A 24,004-nucleotide genomic window follows, 5' to 3' on the forward strand; every position below is an offset into this window, starting at 1 on the left:
GATGCTTTGGGAAACACTGAAGTGGAAAAATCTTACCAAATAAATAACACTCACTGTCTTCCTTAATTGTAGTGAATAGTATCTTTCTGCTTTTGGGTGTTGGAGGGGAGCCAGGGCGGTAGATAGTAGGGGAAGGGGACCCGGGCAAGTGGCAAAGTCTGCCGGGTCATGAATTCTCTCTTCCTGTTGCCATGGGCTTGCTGTCGGTCTTACGGTTTACCCTTCTGGTGGACTCTTAAGAGTCTTCAGAGGCATGCTACATCTCTAACTGTTACTAACACTTTAGTAAGAGTTACTCTGGTGACCTCTTTATCTAGTGTGACAAGCTGTGGATGGGGCAGGGAGAGGGGCGTGGTTCCCAGAGAGAAGGGAACAGGACTGAGTGGAGATCTCTGCAAGTGTGGGTCACACCAGGAAAGTGGGGAGGGGGCACAGCGGGGTAGAAGTGGGGTTCCAAAGCCAAGCTTCATCTGCCTTAATACTTCAGCAGGTGTCGCAAGTTGTGATGGCACTGTCCCTCTGGGCCTGTCTTCTGCTGTGGCCTGGGGCAGGGGTTTGGATGTGGTGGGGGCTGGGATCTGGAATGGGTGGGATGGGTTTGGTGCTTCATCTTCTGGAATGACTTTGGAGCTGTGGTTTTTAGCTCAGTGCAATAAGCAGATCAAGTTCCTTTGCAAATTCTGCAAATGAGGGAAAACCGCCAGATAGGAGTAAACCTGAAGGGGGGGACATATATAGGCATGCCTTGTCTAGTTGCACTTTGCAGATATTGTGTTTTTTTACAAATTGAAGGCATGTGACAGCCTTGTGCCAAGCAGGTCTATTGGCATCACTTTTCCAACAGCCATTTGCTCATTTTGTGTCTCTGTCACATGCTGGTAATTCTTTCCGTATTTCAAAGTGTTTCATTATTGATATATTTGTTATAGTGATCTGTGCTCAGTAATTACAGTTTGCTGAAAGCTCAGATTATGGTTAGTATTTTTAGTAATATGTTTTTAATTAGGGTATGTACATTTTTTATTTTTTTTTAATTTTAGGAAGGGTGTGAACAAGGGAGAGGGGCAGAAGGGGACAGAATCTTCAGCAGGCTCCATGCTCAGCACAGAGTCTGACACGGGGCTCCATCTTACAACCCTGGGATCCTGACCTGAGCGAAATCAGGAGTTGATTGTTTGACCGACCATCTGAGCCACCTAGGAGCCCCTATGCATTGTTTTTTATTTTTAGATCTGCTATTGCACACTTACTAGACGACAGTACAGTGTAAACATAAGTTGTATAGGCACTGGGAAACCAGAAATTTCACTTGACTTGCTTTATTGTGACGTTTACTTTATTGCAGTGGCCTGAAAGTGAACCCACGATATCGCTGAAGTATGCCTGTGTATTAATAGTTCAAGGTGCTGACACTGGCTCAGTGTTAACAGCCCTCTCCCCATTCTGTCCTGCTGCTGCACTGGCCAGCATCGCAACAGATCAGCAGGCTCACAGGAAAGAGCTCTTTCCTCGGAAGATCCAGTTGTAATTTTGAGACTGATTTCTGATTGGCTAGGCTGAGGTCATATGCTCATCCCTGAGCCAATCACTGTGGCTGAAGGGATGTAGAGCCCTGATAGGCGGGCTCTGAGTCATGTTCCCAGTTATGCCCCTCAGCTCCCTCCCAACCACCCAGACTGAGCGTGGGGATGAGATGGTTCACCAAAGGAAGGGCCTGTCGTGAAACCAGCACGCCGGCAGGATGGGGTGTGCGGGGCTGCTGGGGGGTTGGTGATTGACAGAGAGGCAAAACAGCAGATGTCCTCTATAGTTAGTTCTGGGCCAGAATAAATAATGAATCAGGGGTAGTGTTAGCTTTTCTGGCCAGCCTGCCCATGGGTGCCTGCTTCCACATGCCTATTGTAGGGGCTTTTTCTAGGATAAAGACTAGGGATGGCCAGGAGCGAGGGATCCTCAGTGTGGAATCTAGCTATTCCTCCGCCCGCCCACGTGACCTGAAGCTCAAAGCCAGAAATAGTCTGTGATTGAATAATTGCTGGTGCCTGTGAATTGTGCACACGTGCAAATATGGCCAAGGCGTGCCGAAGGGAGGGCCGTGGTCTTCTCAGGCCCGATCCCCAGACACCAGCCATGCTATTCCTACATTGTGACTCTGTGTGCCCACTCTTCATTGGGTATCTTCTGTCTGCTCATTGAAACGCCCATTAACCCATACAAACTTGATTTCTGTGGCAAAACAGGCCCAAAGAGTAACCACTAAATGGATGCAAGTTTCTTTTGGGGTGATAAAAATGTTCTAAAACTGATTGTAGTCATGGTTGTGCAACTGTGTGAATGTACTAAGAAACCACTGACTTGTATACTTTAAATGGATGACTTGTATGATATCTCAATTAAATCACAATAAAACAGGAACACACACACACAGACAGACAGACAGACACACGCACAAAACCAGCCCAGCGCCCTGGACAGTGCAGATGGATGAGGGAGCTCGGGAATGCCATGCTGGGGAAGAAGCAGTTTCTAGCCTTTCCTAGTGCCTCTGAGCGGTGCTTATTTATTGGGGGCACCTGTCAGACCTGGGCGCAGGGCGCGGGGCTCCTAGCCGATAGCTGCTGCTCAGTCGGACCTGCTGCACAGACCTCGGCTCTGGCCGCTCCCACCCGGGAGGGGGCGTTTCTGAGGGAGACCGAGGGGCCCGGGTGTGCCGGGTGTGCCGCGCTGCAAGGGCTTGTGTGTGTGGCTCTGCTGAGAAGTGGGGAGAAGTGGTTCAGAGAAGCGTCTTGGGTGCTCTTCAAGCTGGAAGTCTGAAGATGGCGCTGCCTATTCTCTCAGAAAATTAGAGCCGCGGGTCCTTGTAGACTCTGACAGCAACACAGGGACCTTGGGAGGGGGAAACGGGGCACGGAGAGGCGGGTGGTTGTCTTGTCCTGCGCCTGCGTGCTGGTGGCGTCTAGACCAGCAGCTGCTTCATCGGCCACACCTCCTGGGTATCACTTCATTCGTTTCAACATTTATTGAGTGCCTGCTGTTTACCAGGTGCTATTAGTGCTAGGAATAAAGAGTCATGTAAGACTTATTCCTAACCATAACCCTTGAGGCATCCACAGGCCATGCCTGAACCCCTAAATTATGTCCAGATCTATTGTGGGATTGCAAAGAGGCGGGATGAGTGAGGCCCAGTCCCTGCCTGTGGGATGTCTGCATCTGATTGGAAGGTTTTAAGACCACTCAGACCCACCTATTAAGACAATGCAAATTAAAACCTCAATGACACACAATTTTCACCTAATAAGAAATTTTAAAACTTGGAATCCAGCATTGGCAAGGGTTTGGGGAACCAAATTTCTACTGTCCGGTCCTTGGGAGGAAGGAGCCCAGCTGCTCCCAGGCTGCCTTTGGGAAAGCAAAGCATTGCCACATTGTGTTCAGGTGACGAGCTCTTAGGGGCTGGAGAAGATCAGCAGAGGTGAGAGAGAAGACTCAAGGACTTCGAAGGTTAAAAGGTTTTTGAGGGTCCAGCTTTCATCCTAGGCTGGGACATTGACACTGAGGAGGGATTGACAATGAGGCTCCCTCCCCTGCTGTGGAATGAGAGCCCTCAGTGGGGGGAGCACTGGGTTCTGAAAACCGGGTTCCCACAGCTTCTGGACTGGACATGGGAAGTCCAGGGCTAGGCAAGGGCTGGCTGTAGATGGAGGAGCAGATGAGCCCGGGGCGTGGGCTCCCAGGGAGAAACTGTCTGTGATGTGAGAGCTGTGTGGGCAGTCTGTCATTTCTCTGTGTCTGCGTGAGATAATGTAGGTAGCTCCTGCTCTGTGTAAGTGTGTGTGTGTGTGTGCGCGCGTGTGTGTGCGTGCATGTGTGTGTTCTGTGTTGATTCAACACCCTGAGCGCCTGTTCTGAGCCAGATGTCATAGACACACCGACAAGACAGACAAGATCCTTGCTCTTCTGATGTTTACATTGAGTGGGAAAGAGGGTTCAGAGAAAAAAAATGAATAATTTCAGACAGTGGTGAGCCCATGAAGAAAATGAAACAGGGTGATGTCACCTAGAGTGGGGCTGCCTGGCTGTTTTAGATAAGGCCAGAGAAGGCCTTTTGGGGGAGGCGACGGTTGGTCCAAAACTTGAATTTGGACCAGGAGCCAGGCAGCCCAAGTTCTTGGAGCAGAGAGAACGGCAAGTCCAAAGGTCCTGTTAGGCAGAATACCACAGACTGGGTGGTTTAAACAACAGAAATCTATTTTCTTACAGTCTTGAAAGCTTGAAGTCCAAAATCAAAGTGCCAACAGGATTGGTTTCCTCTAAGGCCTATCTTTGGCTTATAGATGGTCATCATGGCTTTGTGTGGCCTTTGGGGGCTTGAATTCATGATACTGAAATCAAGACCTGAGCTGAGGTCAATAGTCTGACACTTAACCAGCTGAGCCACCCAGGCGCCCTTTTTTTAAATTTTATTTTAAGTTTATTTATGTATTTTGAGAGAGAGAGTGCTCAAGCAGGAGAGGGGCAGAGAAAAGGAGAGACAGAATCCCAAGCAGGCTCTGCTGCACAGAACCCGATGTGGGGTTCGAACCCACAAACTATGAGATCACGACCTGAGCTGAGATAAAGAACCAGACACTTAACTGGCTGTGCCACCCAGGCACTCCCCACCACCTTTTTTTTAAAACCTTAACTACCTCTTTAAAGTTCTTCTCTCCAGGGGTCCTTGGCTGTCTCAGTGGAACAGGTGAATCTTGATCTCTGGGTTGTGAATTTGAGCCCTGCTTTAGGTATGGAGATTACTTAACTTCAGAAAAAATAAAATAAAATTCTGATCTCTAAAAACAGCCACATTCTCAGGTACTGGGGGTTAGGGCGACAACATAGGAATTGGGCTTGGCAGGTTCAAGGAGAGGATGGAGGCAGGGCTTGGAGCTGGGGTGTGGTTAGGGATGTGTTCTTAGGGTCGTGGGAAGCCATGGGGGACCCAAGTCCTTCTGTGGGTCTCATGGCCAACCTGTGAGTGCTTTATGTGTGATTGTGCATCTCTGTAGGACAGAGAAAAGGGCAAAGTTATGGCTTAGGTCATTTCATGGCTCTTTCTGGGCCATAGTGCAGCCCCCACGCCCCTCGCATAATCTGAGAACAAGAGCTATCTGTGTTTCCTTCCCCACCTGAGCTCCTTTTTCTTCTCTTCCCTCCAAGAATTAAAGGCTGGTGGGTGTCTCACCACTATGTGTCCACGTTCCTCTCTGGAGTGATGCTGACCTGGTGAGTGTCTCATGGGGGTCTGTGACTGGGGGAGCTGGCGGGGGACAAGGGGCACCTTCAGGGTTCCTGGCCTGGGCTGACTTTTGGGCCAAGAAGGAAAGCGTGAGCTTATAGGCAGGCTGCAGGGATCCCCCAAGCCAACTGGGAGGTTTTTGGGGAGGTCCCATGGCCTGCTGGCTGGGGCAGAAATAACAGGAAGTGGCGGAGCACAGAGACGAGGCTCCAAAGGAGAAAGACGGAGGGAGTGGGAATCAGCAAGAACTTAGGCTTCCGAATGGTGACATGGGCTCCCCAGGTTCTAGAATAGGCTTAAAGCAGTGATGGAAATAATCTGGTCCATCCCGAGGGACCCTGGTGCTGAAGACGGGGAGAAATCAGCAGCCTCCATTTAATTTTCAAAATTTTTCTCCCTTAGCTGGAACAGAGGGGCAAGGATGAATGTCTGATTTCACAGCATGTCTCACCTTTGCATTTCCCCACTTTTCTGCAGGCCTAACGGATTAATTTATCAGAAGTTTCGTAATCAGTTTTTAGCGTTTTCCATTTTTCAGAGTGAGTGTCTCTTACCTGGATTGGGGGGAGGGGGCATGGTTCCCTGTGGCTTTCAGTGAAGGAGGTCCCTGGCCTCCCTCCTCCCTTGTGTGGGGTGTGTCTGGTGTGGAAGGGCGCGCCAGGCAGGGGAGGATCCCAGAAATCCAGGAAAGAGCCATCTCCTCCCAGATTGCTGCCCCATCCTGACCCCCCTCACCCCCAGGAACCCCCGTCACTGCCGGTTCTTCCCCGTGTCACAGCTGGACCAGCTGCGACTTTTAGGAATGGAGTGGTGTTGGAGGCACTACCTCAAAATGGAAATAGAGTGTATGTTCTTTTTTTTTTTCATTTAAGAATAGATCTGGGGGGCGCCTGGGTGGCTCAGTCGGTTAAGCCTCCGACTTCGGCTCAGGTCATGATCTCACGTTCATGGGTTCGAGCCCCGCGTCAGGCTCTGTGCTGATGGCTAGCTCAGAGCCTGGAGCCTGCTTCCAGTTCTGTGTCTCCTTCTCTCTCTGCCCCTCCCCCTCTCATGCTCTGTCTCTCCTGTATCAAAAATTAATAAAACATTAAAAAAAAATAAAAAAAAAAGAATAGATCTGGATTTATATACAGTGAACTGGTCCCAGAGGTTGCTTCTGGGAATCGAAAGCTTGGATAGTTGGGAATAGCAACAGAGATTTTTATTTTTCACCAAGTACCTGTTTGTTTCCTTTGAATTTTATACCGTGTGCATATTGCCAATTAAAACAATACAACTTAATTTTTAAAAATTTATTTTTAATGTTTATTTTTGAGAAAGAGAAAGCATGCAAGCAGCGGGGAGGCAGAGAGAGACAGAGGATCCACAGTGGACTCTGTGCTGACAGCAGACAGCCAGATACGGATGCGGGGTTCGGAAATGGGGCTTGAACTCACAAATCGTGAGATCATGACCTGAGTCCTAACCAAGAGTCAGAAGCTTTAACCGACTGAGCCGCCCAGGTGCCCCGTGACAGGCATTTTTCTGTGTCAATACAGAGAATCCTACCTCCTCATTTTTAGTAACTACTAAGTAGCTCCCTGTATGACAGCATCTCTTGCTGTCTTACTGTTAGACGCAGCTCCCGGCATGGTGTCGCTATCCCAGCAAGTATCTGTTGAGTGCCCACTGCATGCTTAAAAAAGTTCTAGAAGTTTCTAGCCTTATTGGTGCCTAGCTAGGTCTTCAGATCACCTGCTCTCGTTGTATTCTGGATAAGGGAAAAAGTGGGTTCAGGCTGAATGTGTGCAGTGTGTGTGTGGGGGGGGTGGATGGGAGGGGGTTGCCCTGCGCGGAGCTGGCGCCTGGTCCGGTCCTGCAGGCTCTGAGCTGGGCACTGTGCTCCCCCTGCAGGCTGTGTCCAGTTCCTGCAATATTATTACCAGAGAGGCTGCCTCTACCGGCTGCGGGCTCTGGGGGAGAGGAATCACCTAGACCTCACGGTGGGTGAGTAGCCCAGCCTGGGGCGGCGGGGTGGACAACTACTGACCCCTCCTTGCTCCCGCAGACCTCACCCCTAACTTCCTACACTGGGAGCATGAACCAATAAAAATATAACAAGACCTACCACACACAGAGCCCGGGCTGCTGGCCTCGCCTAAGTTGCTTTTCATAATTCATCATGGATTCAGTTTCAGCTGACAAGCTTGAGGCCAGCTGTGTGCCAGGCCTTGATGCTGGCTTCTGTCTTACCAAGTGTCTATTTTTTTGTCTGTGTTTTATGGTATATATACTGCTAGCCTAGTGTTGTGCGTATATAATTTATGTATAATATACCTACATATAAATATGTACAGACACATAAATGTATATGTATTGGGAAGGTGTGCTTAACTTTTTATATTTTTTACAATACCTTTTCAATGTTTATTTATTTTTGAGAGAGAGAGAGAGAGACATAGTGTGGGGGTGGGGGCAGAGAAAGAGACGGGACAGAATCCAAAGCAGGCTCCAGGCTATGAGCTGGCAGCACCGAACCCAACTCGGGGCTCGAACTCATGAACCATGAACTCATGACCTCAGCCAAAGTCAGGCGTTTAACCAGCTGAGTCCCCCAGGCGCCCCTTAGCTTTTTTAACTCCTGGGGCGATTGAAGAGCCTAAGAGCTCTTGTCTCAACTTTCATAGGAAACTAACTCAAAATTCTGCCGTCTTTTGAGATGGTCTTTTTTGTTGAATTACTCTGCAAAGCAGGCCCTACTTTGTCAAGACTCACTCGAAACGACGCGTGTGAAAGTCCATTATAAAATGCAAAATTCCAAGCAAATTACAGAACTCATTAAAGCACGGTGCCTGTCATGTCAGCTTTCTGCAAGGGTTATCAAGCCCTAGGAGTTCTGGGTGACTGAGGCGTGAGAGCAGGCAGGCCTGGTGACAGGTGCTCTGCGTGTTCTCTGGGTAGTTTTCATAGCTGAGCGCTTACCCACCCGTGAGAGGGGAGTGGCTAGTCTCGGGGTGACTGGCGTTGCTAGGCAGCAGGCGCCTGCTGGGGCTGTGGGGGCAACCGAACCCCCTCACGTGGGCCCTTGGCTTCCTCCTTCCTCTCCACAGAAGGGTTCCAGTCCTGGATGTGGCGAGGCCTCACCTTCCTTCTGCCTTTCCTGTTCTGTGGCCATGTGAGTGCCCCTGGAGTTTGTGGGCGTCCCCTGCTCTGGGCTGACCCCGGGAACAGGAGGTCTTCAGGCCTCTCCCACATTGACCAGCCATCCCCGGATGGGGCCCCGCAGGGTCCTTGGGAGGCCAAAAGCGAGAGCCAGGAGTGGCCCTCCGCACCGGCTTCAGGCTGTTCTGGCCTAGGGTGGCCCCACTTTCATTTTGGGGGGTTCTCAGCATCTTGGTACAGGTGATACCAGAAGCTGGGGGGCCTGGTCCATTCCCCAGGCTTCCCCACCTGGGGCTCCAGGGAACCCATCGGGGTAAGCGGCGCCTGCCTCCCTCTCTCTAGTTCTGGCAGCTCTACAATGCCGTCACGTTGTTTGAACTCTCCAGCCATGAGGAATGCAGAGAATGGCAGGTATGGGGGGAGGTGTGTGTGCAGGCGTGTGCACGTGCCGGTGTGTGTGTGTGTGTTGGCAGGTGAGGTGGGAGGTCCCGTGGAAGGCTGGGCCAGCGTGGAGAGAATTCTTGCCTCAGCTCCCCCTTGATGCCCCACCGTGGCGCCCTGTGCCCAGAGCTCCCTGCTACGGGACCTGGGTGACAGGAGGGAACTCAGAAGTCGGGAACCCCTAAGTGGTCTGAGAACCCTATTGAATGCTGGGGGGGGCAGAGGAGAAGTCATCCCCGACCCTACAAGACCCCGAGGACTCACCGCCTTCACGCAGATCCCTGGCCCAGGTCTCTGCTCTCTGCTGGGGGAACGCTGCAGTTTTCGGGTGGCTTAAGCTTAAGGGGCTCGTGAGGTCATGGGGTCAGGGTGGGCATCTCAGCGCGGAACTGATCTGACCCGGCTAGGCCTTTTCCTCCTTTCCCCTCCCCCCTGCCGCACCTTCCCCTGCCCAGGTGTTCGTGTTGGCGCTCACTTTCCTCGTCCTCTTCCTTGGCAATTTCCTGACCACACTCAAAGTGGTGCACGCGAAACTTCAGAAGAACAAAAACAAAGGGAAGAAGCTGTGAGCCAAGGGACCTGTGCACCCCCAGCCCCCGGGGTTCAAGACTGCAGGGCGTTCCAGCTGGCACCTGGCTGCCCATTTCCTCCCCAGAGTGCCCTTGGCTACCGGCAGCAGCCACATCACGGGCCAAGGCCCTGGTCCCTGGTGGACAAGAGGAACGTGACCCCTGCCCGTCTACACAATGTTAGCTGCCCCAGCCTCCCTATTTATGACATATTTAATATGGGGTCCCCCCGACTGCTCTGGAACCCACAGTCTTCCCTCGCTGCCCTCTCGTGGCTGATGACTGGCCCAGTCTTCCTGGTCGGGGGCCTAAAGCCTCAGGGAGGCCCTCAGGTCGAGGTTTAGATGTGCCTCGCTGGGGTGCCGACCTGCCACTTGCTGAGTCCCCAGCCGGTGGAAGGAAACCCCTGGGCGTCCTGTGGAGCCTCCCTCTCCGGGGCAAACCGCTTCTGCTGTCAGCTCTCCCGGCCTCCGCCGCTCCGCGGCGGGGTATTTAAGTTCTCGAGAACCACTGTCTGTCTGTGCCTGGTGCTCTTTGCGCTTCCGAGTCCCACCTGCTGGCCTCCCTGCAGGCTTGGGCCCCGGGGTGGGGCTGGGGCAAGGGGTGTGCCACTATCACCAGAGGGCGCCCCAGCCTTGGCCTCGCTTGGGTGGCTTGAGGTGGTTTGGTTGTTTTTGATTCTAGAAAGTTTGGCTTTCTGACCCCCACCCCTCAGCCCACTTTCCTGAACTCTCGAAGTGAGCGGGACCGGACTTTCAGCGCTGGCTAGGACTTAAGCCATCACGGAGCTACCCCCCTCCCCCTCAGGTTCTGGAATGTTTGGGGGGGGGGTGGAGTCTCAGCAGGCTCTCTTCTGGGAGGCGGCACTTGGAAGCCAGGACCAGTCTGCTGGTCGCCTTGTGTACTTGTGAGGACGACAAAGAAGCTGGCCGTCTGGGTGACTGTTCTGCCCGTCCCCGCACGCGGGCCTCAGCTGCCTTTACTTCCCCACGAGTCCGCCCTGACCGGGGCTCGCAGCGGCACCCACAGTCATGCTTTGGCCCTCAGGGGAGTTTAAGCTTTTTTAATTGTTACATTTTTAAAATATGAGATTTCCCTCCACCCCAGTAAGAGTCCACATAAAAAGCCAGATTTCTACTTTCCCTAGAAAACCGGAAAGACCTGTCAGCATTCCCACAGGGCAGCTCTGGGCTGGGAGGAGCTGCCTGCCGAGGATGGGGTGCTTGCTTCCTAGTGTCCCACACACCCCACCACTCCCTTTTGTACCTGTCCTGTTTCACCCGTTTGCGCCTTCCATCTGGCCCTTAGGCACTGGGTTTTTCCCTCAACTAGGAGTCAGTAACCTTTTTCTGTAAAGGGCCAGATGGTAAATGTTTGAGGGCCAGATAATCTGTTACAACTACCTTAGATTGCAGTCGTAGGGCAAAAGCGGCTAATGCATAAATAAATGAGTGTGGCTGTGTCCCAACAAAACTTTATTTACAAAAACCGGCAGCTGCCAGCTTTGGTCCACAGACTATACAGTTTGCAGACCTCCGTCCTGTATTGTCATTTGTCCATGAGGCCTTGGATTGACGTGCTTTTTTGACCTCCCCGGGCATGGCAGGGCCTTGGGGGACTGTGTGAGGTGGGTGGGATCCAGAAGTCTCTTCCCCTAGCAGTTGAGTTCAGAGAGGCTCAGGCCCAGTGGGGCTGAGGCAGGAGACCCCGGGAGGGCTGGGGCCACCTGAAGCCGTTCCGCCGTGTTCAGTAAGGCTGACTCCTGGCCCGCTCAGGAAGCAAGCAGCTCTCAGTCTTTGGGACATTAGAATCAGCTAGGGGCACTGGTTTAAAAGCTCCTGGACATGACTGCAGACCTTCCAGAAGGAGGTGCAGTGGATCTGCAGCTGGGAGTCAGGATGGCCTCAGCTCCGGAGCGCCACATGCTGGCAGAAGTGGAGGCTGGGGGGACAGAGGAAGCCTGATGACTATTGAAACGAGCCAGTGCCATCCTCTCGCAGATAGGGAACCCACCTCTAGAGAGGAGGGACTTGCCAAGATCACTCGGAGCCGATGGCACTTTTCATCTCAAGTTCCTGATATTGGGGGGCTGCAGGCGAGGAGCCCCTGAGCAGGGGTCGGATGTGTGGTCCAGGGTACTTTGTGCTTTTGGAGAGAGTTTCTTGTCCCCCTTGGGCATGTGCATCCGCTCTGGAAAGATGGCGGCCCAGCCGAAGGGTGAGACGAGTCCTCCGTGGGGGGGCCGGGACTGCTGCTGCCCCCATGTCCGGGGCTGGCGCCTGTGTTGTCCCGATAGGCCCCCATCCCATCGTGGCCCCCGGGGTCCGGGAGGAAGGAAGCCAGGCGCTGGAGGATGCAGTCACGCCTATCTGCGGAGCCCAGGGACGGGGTGGCCGTGCGGAACGCTGATGAATCCACATTTATCCACATACCAGATGTAGTTTTTTGTTCCAAGCATAGGTTTTGAGAACCTATTGGGGGTGCAACGGGGGCACACGTGGCTGGGGGGAGGCTGTGTACTCCTGAGTCCTGAGGACAGATGCTGGCTCCAGGTACAGAGGGACTGAGTCCAGCACCCTCACCCACCTTCATGCAGGCCACGCTCCAGTGTGAACCCAAGGTGAGTTTATGGTCAGAGCCCCAGCTGGGAAAGAAGAGATCTCCAGAATGTTCTAAGAGTCTAACCAGAGGCTCCACACACAAGGAGACACCCACCTCCAGGTGCCCTTGGAAAGCTGAGGGTGGGGCAGGACCTGGGGGTATAACCCGGGCTCATGGCCTGGTGCCCCCGTCAGTGTCGCCCTGAAGGTTTGTGCCCTGCCCAGTGGGGTCAGAGCAGCAGGCACAGCCGGTGCTGTTTCTGCCGCTGTGCTTTCTTCAGAGCACTGAGGGCAACCTTGGCGGCCTCTCGGAAGACGTCCTCCACATTCTCCCGAAACTTGGCAGAACATTCCAGGTAGAGGGCAGCTCGGATCTGTTCGCAGGCGCTCTGGCCCTGGGTGGGGGGAGGGGCCAGCATTAGATGCGGGGCCTGGAGCATGGGGTGCCTCCTGACACTCACCCCTGTGGATCTGGGGACTTGGAGCTGGCTCTGGGGCCCCCCAGGGGGGCGCAGAGGCCTTGGTGTGGAGCCCCCTTCTCCGTACCCCGGGCCCAGCCCCCACCAGTGTAGGTGGATGGAACAGAAAGGCCTGTCTGGTGCGGCCTGAGGGCTGCAGCTGCCTCTCTCCGGTCCCCCCTCAGGCAGAGGGGGGCCCGAATCCCGACAACTGTGTCTGCCAGGCCTGTGACCAGAGCTAGAGGCCTCCAGACACAGGGCTTCCTACGTGCCTCTCAGGAGCACAACTAAGGAAACTGAGCTGGCTAGGAGAGTAAAACCTTTCTCTGCTTCTAACATTTACTTTTATTAATGCTTCTTCCTTTTTATTAAACTTTCTTACTAGTGTTCCTCTGTGTCCCTTTTATCGCCCCGCGCCTCACCCAGAAAGCTGCAGGGTTTGGTTTTGCCCGTGACTCTCATGGGAAAGGGAGTCCTGCTTTCGAACAAGGCCTGCCTCTCCAGCCCCCTCTGGCAGACAGGACAGGATGGTGGCTAAGGATCCAGGCTCTGGAGCCAGACTGTCTGGGACAGGATCCCGGCTGTACACTACACGTTAGCTGTGTGACTCTTAACCTCCACTTAACCTCTCTGGGTCTCCATTTCTCTCCCATAAAACAGGGGACGCTAACAGAAGGTGCCTCGGTGTTATAAGGATTAAAGGAGTCAGGGAAGAAGAGGGCGGAGAGGAGGGAGATGGAGTGGGGAGAGGGGAGACGCCCGACCCACCTGCGTGTAGGTGATGGGCTCCAGCTGCGCGGCCCTGAGCTTCCGCAGCTGCTCCTTGTCCTTCCTCAGGTCTGTCTTGCAGCCGATGAGCACCATGGGGGTCCCACGGCAGAAATGTGTGACCTCAGGGAACCACTGGAGGGAGAAGGCAGGCATGAGGGCTGAGGCCAGATCCGTGGTCCCCAGCCCTGAGGAAGCTGGCTGGGTCACGGGCCTCACCTTGATGAGGACGTTTTCATAGCTGGTGGGGTTCATGACGTCATAGCAGATGAGCACGAGGTGGGTGTTCTGGTAGGAGAGGGGCCGCAGCCGGTCATAATCTTCCTGTCCTGAAACCGGAGAGGAGGTACGGGTCAGGGGGGCACCTCCTCCTCGTGCACCTGATTCCCCCGTCTGGGCTCAGATGGGCAAGGGGTTGGTGACTCTGTCTCTAAAGCCCCAGTTTCCTTGTCTGTAAAACAGGTGGCGACCCCCCGTAGCAGAGACTGCACGAGATGAACCCCAGGCAGTGCTCAGAGCTGGGCCTGATTACAGGGCGATCAGGCGAAGCTGGAGGAACTTGCTAGCAATTTTGCCCATGACAATTACCGCCACCCTCGGCCCCCTTGCCCTGGTGCTCAGGTTGGAGAGACTCAGGCCGAGGCCCTCCCCTCCCTGAAGGCTCAGGCTGGGCCGGCCCAGGCCGGTGTGCGGGGCGGGGGCGACCAGCACAGCTTACCGCACTCAGGCTCCGTGGGGAGACCAAACACCCCTCTCCTAGCACAGACTGAATCACAGGCCACTGCTGAGTGTGGCTTTTTAATGTTTTTTAGTAATTTTTTTATATTGACAATTTCTTTTTTTTTTTAATGTTTTATTCATTTTTGGGAGAGAGACACACAGTGTGAGCAGGGAAGGGTCAGAGAGAATCTGAAGCAGGCTCCAGGCTCTGAGCTGTCAGCACAGAGCCTGACTCGAGGCTCGAACCCACGAACCATGAGATCATGTCCTGAGCCGAAGTCGGCCGCTTAACCAACTAAGCCACCCAGGCGCCCCTATATTGACAATTTCAAACTCACGGAAAAGTTGGAGAAAGGGTGCCAAGAACTCCCTCGGATCCCCGAGCGCTTACACTTTGCTCCACTTGCCTTTTCTATATGTAAACAGTGAGCCACGCAGGAGTAACTGCAGGCATTCGGCTGTTCCACCCAGGAGAGCGCCCTGCCGATTTCTGATGACGGGCACATTGTGTCGCCTCCCAGAGTCCAGGTATCAAACGTGAGCAGCCACCACTGGCACTGTTCTCTAGCCAAACCCACTTGCTGTATTCAGATCTCACCGGTGATGCCCCGTTGGAGGTTCGCCCTGGTCCGGAAGCAGGCCCGGGGTTATGTCCTGCACCCAGTCACCATATGCCCTAGTGTTTTTCGAGGCACAAAGGTGACCTCCTTCCATTACCGGGAACACAGAGGCCCAGCAATCCCCTGCCCCTGCCCCTCCCTTGGGGAGGCGCCAGCCTGCCCTCTGGCTCCCTCCTGCCAAAGCTGGCCTTTCCACTGAATGAGGACCAGCCACACCCTGCTCCTGCCCCCAGCTGCCGCCAGGACACTGCCACCTTCTCCCTTCCCACCGGCTCTCCCTCAGTGGAGGACCCCTGATGGCGTGTGGCGAATGGCAGCCACAGCTATGACAGTGGCTTGGCCTGGGGGACGCCGTGCTGCCATTCAGCCAGAGTCCCCCCAGCATTCTGGAAGGGGTGAGGGACTGTCAGGGCCCGGCTGACTCGGACTCTTCTGTCCTTATCGCCACGAAGCAGGAGAAATCATTGTACAACGGTGAGAAAGTGGCCAGGAGGATTTTCCAGCCCATCTCCAGACTGTCCCCTCTCTGAATCATGTCCATGTCTTTCTAGACCTGTGCTGTCCGATGGCGGAGCCGCGGGGCCCATGTGGCTCTTTAAATTAATTAACATTAAAAATTCAGGTTCTCCACTGCACTAGCTACACTTCAAGTGATTAATTGCCTCACGGGGCTAGTGGCTGCCATAACGGGCAGCTCAGGTGCAGGACATCTATCACTGCAGAAAGTCCTATTGGACAGCAGGCCGCCATGCAAGCCACCGCTGGTCTCCCATGATCTGCCTCCCAACAATCCATTCTCCACCCAGCAGTGGCGTGAATCTAAAACACAGGTGAAATCCTGCCTCTCTCCCTGCCTCTGTTGCAGATATTTTTCATCTTCATGAAAATATGAAATATATCTTCAATAGAGGCACCTGCATGGCTCAGTCCGTTAAATATCTAACTCTTGGTCTTGGCTGAGGCCATGATCTCACAGTTTGTGAGTCTGAGCCCCAAGTCTGCGGGAGACCTGCTTGGGATTCTCTCTCTCCTTGCCCTCCTCTGCTCACTCTCTCTCACAAAATGAATAAATACACTTAAAAAAAAAATATATATGTCTTTGATGACTCTCTATTGCCCTTTGCACTAAATCCAAACATCTCCCAGGGGTCCACATGACCTGCACCCATGACCCTGACCTTATCTCCCGCTCCCCGCTCCCAACTGTTTCCACACCCACCAAGCTCTTGTGCCTCAGAGCCTTTGCACTTGCTGTCTCCCCATGCCTGGAATGCTTTTCCAATTTTTTTTTCCCACATTTTCTTCTAGGCATTATTTTAAGATATTCAGACTGACAGTCTACATTATTTCCTTTTCTAGGATAATTGTCTTCTCTCTACTTCTGCTTCACAATACCACCTTATGATTTATACACTTTTTATTTTTTTCATTATTTTTTAATGTTTAGTTTGGAGATAGTGCAAGCGAGGGAGGAGCAGAGAGAGGGGCATAGCGGATCCTAAGCGGGCTCCACACTGACAGTAGAGAGCCCGATGTGGGGCTCGAACTCATGAACCACAAGATCATGTCCTGCGCCAAAGTTGGACACTCAACTGACTGAGCCACCCAAGTGGCCCACTTTTTAAAAAAAAGTCGTATTTATTTTGGGAGACAGTGCAGGGGAGGGGCAGAGAGAGGGAGAGAGAGAATCCCGAGCAGGCTCTGCACTGTCACCGCTCAACTTTACGAACGGTGCATGGCCTGAGCCGAAATCAAGAGTCGGACGCTTAACACAGAGCCACCCATGCGCCCTGCTTTATACACTTCGCAGAGTGCTTTTGCCTGCAGACAGTTACGAATCCCACACCCACTGCCCGATATGCTAGTCAAGCAGCTGAGAACACTCCCATGTACACAGAAACGTAGCCTCGGAGCAGGGACCTGCCTGAGGTCATCGGTGACCCAGCCAGGACTCACCCCAGTTCACCAGCTTGTACGTCAAGCATTCCTTCTGCTGATACCCAGAAGGCTCTATGCTGCTTTGCAGGGTGCAAAAGTAGGTTCTGGTCCTCCGTTATATCATGATGTGGCTCCTAACCCTGGCATAGCACACATTTCTGTTAGAAATCTGGCAGGAGAACCCACTGGATGGCTCAGTGGGTTACGTGTCCGACTTCGGCTCAGGTCATGCTCTCATGGTTTCTGAGTTTGAGCCCCGCGTTGGGCTCCGCGCTGATAGCTCAGAGCCTGGAGCCTGTTTCGGATTCTGTGTCTCCCTCTCTCCCTGCCCCTCCCCAGCTCATGCTCTCTCAAAAATAAATATTAAAAAAAAATACGGCAGGAGTGGACAAGTAGTTGTTGTAAAACAGGCCTCCTTGCTCGACGGCTTCCCTCATCCTGACTGGCGGGCTCCTCAGAGAGGCCGCCCTCATCTCTCACCGCAGGGTCTGCCCCCAGTGTCCGCAATCCGTGCTCACGCCGACTGGTTTGCTGCCTGTCTCCCCATGGACTGTAAGCACCCTGAGGGCAGGCATCATGTCTGTCCTCAAAAATAGCCCCTGGCACCCCACAGGCGTCCAGTCAAGGCTGGCTGGTCATTGCCGGATGCTGCTCAGCTCCAGTCAGATGCAGCAGACAGCGGGGCTGCCACAGGCCGGGGGTTTAGCAATTCCAGCCCGTGAGGATTTCAGCAGAGCTGGTGAGAGCACAAGCCGGGCAGCAGCGGGCTGAAGGAGGAAGTCAGACCTAGCCCGCTCCCCTTCGGGGGCCTCTAGGCCCTTGCTGTTCCCTCTTCTAGAAGGTTCTTCCCCAGGTAGCAGCAGGGCTTGCTCCCTCCATTCCTTCAGGTCTCTACAGAAATGTCACCTCCTCCAGGCAGCTTTCCTGACTGCTCGGAGACAAAGCCTTGGACCCCGTCTGCCCCACGCCGGACCACGGCTTTACTATTCTTCTGAGTATGGATCCCGACCTGATGTTGGGTTTTGGTTTGGCTTGGTCTCCCCCCACGAGCACAGCTGCCCCTGAAGACGGGGCCATCGCTGTCAGGACCCCCGGGACCTGGGACGCAGGCGCGCACAATAAACGTCTGGCGACCGAACGCACGGACGAGCAGGCGAGCAGGTGGAATGACTGGAGGTCAACAGGGCGCTTCACCGGGATCACCTGTGTTCATTTAAGCAGCCACCCGGGGGGTAAGCTGGGCGGAGAAAGTTCTTCCTGTTAGGAGCCCATGTGGCTGAGGGCGGCCTTTTCCAAGGTCATAGACAGGTTCCCTGTGAGCTGGAGCACCCGCTCAGTCCCCAGCTCCAAGGCTGGCTGCCCGCCACGCCACTCGAAAATGGCCAAAATTTCTCTCGGGAAGCCTTCCCCGGAGGTCCCAGTGGGCAGGTAACCTGCGGACCTTGTCTGCCCAGCTGCCCAGTGTCACCTGGGAGATGACACGCGTCAGCGGTGCTCACGCGTTTCGGAGGCCCCTTGTGCGCACTCTTGGCTTCATTGGAAGCCCATTGCCTGCACTAGCTCATCACGGTGCTGACAAGGTAGGCTGCGCATCCCTATTTCAGAGGTGCAGAAAGTGAAGCACAGAGAGGTGAAGCGAGTTGCCTTAAGTCACACAGCTAAGGGGACGCTCTGTAAAAGACAGAGGACCTCAGGCGACACTACTGGGGGTGGCTGTCTCAGTCCACGCGATGGGGTAGGGAGCTGGCCTCACCCTGCAAGCCCCAGGCCTGACCAAGTAAGGGAAGACTGCCAACACAGGCATCTCAAGAGAGAGGGTCTCTGGGAGCGGGTGGGGAGCCAGCCCGGATTCCAGCTCCCTCCTCCAGGTAGCTTTCCTGGCTTGGCTGTCCCTGGCTCAACTCTCCCAAGATTCAGTGTGGACCTCCACGTGGGGGCCAGGGCTGCAAATGATGGCCTCCCTGGTGCTGCTGGCCTCATGTCCCCTCGGGAGGTGTGGAGTGTTCCAGACACCTCTCCTCTAGGAGCCAGGCTACACTCAGACTCTTGTTCCGTGACCTGGGCGCCTTCCCTCTCTAGGCCTCAGTTCCTCATCTGGCAAAGGGGGTGATAACCCTGCCCCCGATACTGAAAGTAAAGGGCTTACAGGCTAAGCAATGCCAGAAAAAGGTGAAGGACCTTTACTGTGGTTACTATTGAACCAGAAACTTCCAGGGGCTGGGGGCCTGAGCGTGGGGTTCTAACCTTGGATCTTAGACCCACAAGTTTTAGGCCCCCCCACCCCCCAGCCACAGGACAATACTATTACCCTCCCCATTTACCCACACTGATGCCAGGGCTGAAAGCGGCCAAGTCACCTGTCCAGAGGCACCCCGGGCTCCCACTCTGGCCTCTGCAGATGGGCCTGCACGGAGTTGCGTGCAAAAGGGTGCATTTGTTTCTGGCGAGGAAAGGTCTTCTGGGCCCCAGCTCCCCCTGAGGCGGCCCATCCTCCTGACGCTGGCAGCGCTGGGTGGGGAGGAAGTGCGGCTCTCGCCCAGCACGAGGGTATTTCCTTTGCGGGAAAGAGCTTTGCTGTGTCAGTCATCTCTCCAGGGGCAGGGATCTCTAAGGCCCGGAGCCCGGTTGCGGAGACAGGGGGTCACTGGGCCACAGTGGCCCCCAAATCTGCAGGACATGCACAGAACAGGTGGCTCCCAGCTCCAGCCAGGGCGTTGGTGAGAAGAGGGGCGCAGGCAACGTGAGAAGAGGAAGCTGCCAGAAGAGGAACCCGCTGGTTGCTACTGGGGCCCGCCCACCTGTGCTTTGACCCCAGAGGCAGGAGGAGCCCGGCTGCCCCTGGAGCTGGGGCCTCATTCTGACTTGCCCTTGGCTTCGGCTCTTCAGCCCTCCGGGCCTCCTGGCCCCTGGGTACCCTTCTTGTCCCTGCTTCCCTGTCTCAGCAACTCCTTCGCCCCCAACTTTTCCTATTGTTGCCATCTCAGGCTGGGAAGGGGTTAGTCCCCTGCTCCCTGGGCAACCCCCTCCCGTTCTGTGACACCCCCAGCCCGGGCCGCACCCCAAGGCCCAGGCAGCTCCATCTCTAGTTGGTGTCTTAACATCCCACCTTGTCCCCACCTCCCCTCTGCCCAGGAAACTTCAGACCTCACCACAGCTTCCGGCCTCTGCTGGTGTCGGGCCTGGCGGCAGGGGAGCCCGCCTCCCCTTTACCTGTCAGCGCTAAGAGCTCCCCCACCCCCCCGCCACCCTCCCGCCACTGCGGTGTCTGTATCTGCTTCCGCAGGACGGAGACGCAGCGCCAGACCGGCCTCCCACGCAGACCCCTGTGGCCAAGGCCAGCCTGGGTGGGGAGAAATTCAGCCTCTCAGGGACCACCCCCGGCCCACAGCTCTGGTCACCAGAGGTTGGTTGGGAATATGCTACTCTGCACTCCCTTCCCCCACACCATAGGGTTTAGCTCATCAGGTTCCAGAACCTTCTACAACAACCTTTACTAGACTCATCTCCAGTTCAGCCATTCCCTCACCCCCTTGGTCTCTATCTTTCTCTAGTTGGTCACGAGTCATCCTTTCTGCCACTTATTTTTGATATCCATCCACCCTACAGGTGGTGAGGGTCTCCCTGCCTTTATCACACAGGACCTTCTCCAAGGGTCTCTCTGCATCCACTCTTATTCTTTTTCTTCTTTTTTTATGCTTATTTATTTTTGAGAAAGAGAGCGCGAGCAGGGGAGAGGCAGAGAGAGGGGGAGACACAGAATCCATAGCAGGCCCCAGGCTCGAAACTGTCAGCCCAAGAGACGTGGGGCTCGAACTCATGGACTATGAGATCATGACCTGAGCCAAAGTTGGACACTTAACCGACTGAACCACGCAGGCACCACGCAGGCACCCCTCAGATTTGTTCTTCATTTATTCCCTAAGCACCGTGCGGGGCACTTCGCGTGTGGAAGAGGAACGGCCCAGCCTCACCTTCGTAATGGTGGGGCACCCTGGAAGGAGCACCCGTGTTTCCTTCTCCCTGCGTATTTCGCCTTGGGCTGTCCTGCTGACTGTGAGCCCAGTCTTCTCCCCCAGGAGTCCGCTGAGGCGCTCCCACCCCAGCTCTGTTGTTCTGCTGCCAGGACGAGCCTTGCTGGGAGGGCGGGGGAGGCCAGCACGGGTCTCTGCAGGCCATGGGTTCAGAACAGGCTGGGCCTGGGTCTGAGCCCAAGTAATGGTGGGGGTGGGGGTGGTGCTTAAAATGTCACAACACTTAGCCCTTCCTGAGAGCCGGCCCCCGTGCTGTACATCACATGGATCTAATTACTCCTCAAGACTAAAAAAAATTTTTTTCCTGTTTTTTAAATTTATTTTTGAGAGACAGCACAAGCAGGGGAGGGTCAGAGAGAGAGGGAGATACAGAATCTGAAACAGGCTCTAGGCTTTGAGCTGTCAGCACAGAGCCTGACGTGGGGCTCGAACCCACGAACCATGAGATCATGACCGGAGCTCAACCGATGGAGCCACCCAGGCGCCCCATCCTCAAGACTTTTTTTTGCCCTGATTACAGATGAGGAGCGGGAGGTCCAGGTGTCCTCGATGACACACGGCCAAAGAGCCAGCATCAACAAAACCCAGGTCTGATTCCAAAGCATGTGGCAGGAAGACCGTCATTGCCCTGGTGGCTGCGTGCCTCTGATGATGGGCCTGGAGCCCCTCCATCCCTCCCACAGCACCTGTTAGCGCAAATCCTTCCTTACACCAAGCAGAAACTTTCTAGAACCTCCACACCACAATCTGTCCTGGCACGTTCTTTGAGCATCTTTCTCTGGCAAGGCCACAGCGACCAGAAGTGGTCCGCGTGTTGGGTCTGAAGGGGATGCTTCCATGAACAGTGAGCCCCAGGGATCTGACAGGAGAGGCCCTGAGGGCAGAGGAAGGAGGAGTGACAACCCTCCCTCTGACTTTCCTTGTCACACCAGCACCCCACCCATGACGCGGGGCTAATGGACCTGCCCCTACCTGGGTCCCCAAGAGGAAGCATGTGAAACTAGAAGTGTCCCAGACACACCATGATTTTTACTGCTCCTAGAGCTATGCCCCTGGGAATTCCTCAGCAACCTTTGGCTTTCTCAGTTCACAGGCCTGGAAGCATGGCCCTGTCCTTGGGGTAGCCCTTCGGGGTCCTCACCCAACAAGATGCGTGTCCTTAGAAGCCGCCACGGGCGGGAGCCACCATACAGTAAAGGCTGATGAAGTCAGGAACAAAGGAGGGGGCTGGGGACCAGACGATCCCCTTTTCTGATTCTCTCCAGGGTGGAATGAGAGATGCCGCTGGCAGGCTTGGGGTGGGGCCTGTCTGGGTTTGGGCTCCGTCCCAGGCCAGAGGAGACTTCCCCTTACACGTACAAGGCTTGGCTGGTAGGGAAAAGGGCACCTGATGACAGGGTTCCAGGCAGATCACTAAACACTGAGTCACAGAGATTGGGTGAGGTCCTATCTGGGGATCCTGACCTTTGTCCTTCAGTTTTGGCTCAGCCCAGAGGGGGATTGAGGGAGACCCCCTCACCCCCACCCCGCAGCTCCCAACAACAGGGAGTCTGATAATTGACTGGATTTGCATAAAGCCACTTGCTTTAGGAGCTGCAGGTAGCACAGAGAGGGAACCTTCTTTTGCACTTATGTTCCCTAGAGCTCTGTTCCTTCCTCAGTGCTTGGTTTATTTATGCCCAGAGAACCAGGAAGACACAAAACTGTAGTCACAAAATCCAAGAACCACAAGCTCAGAACTGTAAGACAGAAACGCGTATTGTAGCCTATGTAATCCCAGAAGCGTGGAACTCAGATTTACTATCCACAGGACCCTGGAACCTCAGGACTGTCAACCACAGAATCCTGGAGTCAGGCTCTGATCTGTAGCCCAGAATGTTATAGAACCGCAGGACCCAGAAATTCAGCCCACAGAATCCCAGCACCAGTGGACTCAAACCTGCAGCCCACAGACTCCTGAAGAGATCACAGCATGCAACACATGAAATCGTGGAACCACAGGGTGCTGAAGTGATGCCCACGGTTTTCTAGAACCACGGGAGAGGAACGAAGCCGTGGGTTCTCAGCATATCGCTATATGCTCAGGGGAGGGTGGCCGAGGAGCTCATGTCAAAGACGCTCCTTTCAAAGGGACAGCTGAGGCCCTCCGAGCCTCCGGGGCCACCCTGCCAGAGCCCCTCCGCGGCCTTCAGGAGTGCCAGGATGTCAAGGCCCCACAAAGGCCGGTGGTGGAGGGGGATACCCGGGCGGGGGAAGCCCTTCGGACACCCAGGACCCTCGGCGCGCAGGCGCACTCACCAGCGGTATCGTATAGGTTCAGGGTCACCTCCTTGCTGCCCACAGTCACGCTGGCCGTGTACTTCTCGAACACGGATGGGGCGTAGTGCTGTCGGAGAAGGGGTAGGGCTGGTTCTTAAGGGGTGCGACGGAGGCCCTGAGTCCAGCTGCACTGCCCCTCTTCACCCCATCCAGCTCAGCTCCCTTCACTCAGATGGGCTCTGGGATTCCCGAGGAGGCGCCCCGGGGTGGCGGCTGCCTCTCCGCGCGCCGGACGCCCGGGAGCCGGGGTCCAGGCTGAAGTCCGTCTGTCGCCCGCGATGGTCCCAAGCCCATTTCCCCCGTAGCCTAACCCCCACCACCCTCCTCCCGGTGGGCCTCACCTCAGGGAAAGAGCCCTGGCTGTACACCATGAGCAATGATGTCTTGCCGCAGCCGCCGTCACCTACGATCACGATCTTCAGCTCCTTCCTGCCCCGGTCCGGGCCCGGGGCCCCGGGAGCGTCCATAGTCGGGAGCCGGCGGCACTGGCAACCGCGCGCGGGACAGACCGCTGGGGCTGAGAGATCGGGGGCGGGGGCGGGGGCGGGGGCGGGATCCAGGGGGCGGGGCTAGAGGAGCCCCTCCCATTACGTGCACGCATCGCCTCCGCCAGGCAGCCACCCGAGCCCACCTCCCAACCTCAGTTTTCCTTCCCGTTAGGGTCCTAGCCCGGTGCTTTCGCCTATCATTCCCAGGGAAACTGAGGCAACTGAGAAACAGGTGCCCAGCCTGAAGGGGGGCTCCCACTCGCTCCCCTGCCCGTCACGGCGCGCCCCCCACCGGCAAGATTCAATGGTTTCCGCCGTACCTCTCCTGGCACCCCTGATTGGCAGGCTCCGCCTTCTAGCAGAGACCCTCTGATTGGCCGGTTCGGCCTCCCCCGTCTGACAGGGACTCTTTGATTGGCGGACCGTTGCCCCAGCACCAGAGTTCCAGGAGCTAGGGTCTCAAGCTTTGGGAGAAGTCCCCTCGCTTTGCCTCGCCCCAGCGGTAAAGCCTGGGGCAAGTCGCCTTCTGACCTCAGTTTCCCCACAAGGTAGGCTGGTCGAGCCAGGGAGGATGCTGGAACGGGGCGCGTGTCTCCTCACCTAACCCAGCCCTACGTGAGCCAGCGTGGGTGCGGG

The 24,004-nt window shown here is 55.2% G+C and overlaps 2 protein-coding genes across 3 annotated transcripts in view; one reads left to right on the top strand and one right to left on the bottom strand.

Moving 5' to 3' along the window:
- The window catches only part of TMEM120B (transmembrane protein 120B), a 42,114-nt gene extending 31,226 nt beyond the window's left edge, over positions 1–10,888 (top strand). Inside the window, exons 7-12 of one of the 2 annotated variants that reach the window (XM_029922615.1) lie at positions 5,197–5,262; positions 5,753–5,814; positions 7,169–7,261; positions 8,365–8,429; positions 8,759–8,827; positions 9,313–10,888. In XM_029922615.1, the coding sequence (XP_029778475.1) occupies positions 5,197–5,262; positions 5,753–5,814; positions 7,169–7,261; positions 8,365–8,429; positions 8,759–8,827; positions 9,313–9,426 (469 nt within the window). In that variant the 3' untranslated portion in view covers positions 9,427–10,888. The remainder of the gene's footprint in view (positions 1–5,196; positions 5,263–5,752; positions 5,815–7,168; positions 7,262–8,364; positions 8,430–8,758; positions 8,828–9,312) is intronic. The other variant, XM_029922616.1, reaches the window with a different exon arrangement.
- On the bottom strand, positions 10,881–23,403 carry RHOF (ras homolog family member F, filopodia associated). Its single transcript, XM_029922617.1, has 5 exons — positions 23,222–23,403; positions 22,860–22,947; positions 13,472–13,581; positions 13,253–13,387; positions 10,881–12,421 (listed from the first exon to the last, which is right to left on the bottom strand). The coding sequence occupies exons 1-5, from the start codon at positions 23,345–23,347 to the stop codon at positions 12,257–12,259; spliced, it is 624 nt and encodes a 207-aa protein (XP_029778477.1). The 5' UTR covers positions 23,348–23,403; the 3' UTR covers positions 10,881–12,256.
- Between the last annotated feature and the right edge of the window lie 601 nt (positions 23,404–24,004).

The sequence above is a fragment of the Suricata suricatta genome, chromosome 14, assembly GCF_006229205.1.
Source record: "Suricata suricatta isolate VVHF042 chromosome 14, meerkat_22Aug2017_6uvM2_HiC, whole genome shotgun sequence".
Classification (NCBI taxonomy): Eukaryota; Metazoa; Chordata; class Mammalia; order Carnivora; family Herpestidae; genus Suricata; species Suricata suricatta.

Bases quoted from the DNA above. Each gene is read 5' to 3' on its own strand.
- RHOF (XM_029922617.1), bottom strand. From the start codon at position 23,347: ATGGACGCTCCCGGGGCCCCGGGCCCGGACCGGGGCAGGAAGGAGCTG. The intron at 13,582-22,859 runs GTGAGTGCGCCT...CTCCGGTTTCAG, and splicing joins GAACCTATACGATACCGCTG to GACAGGAAGATTATGACCGG. The intron at 13,388-13,471 runs GTGAGGCCCGTG...TTCTCCCTCCAG, and splicing joins ATGAAAACGTCCTCATCAAG to TGGTTCCCTGAGGTCACACA.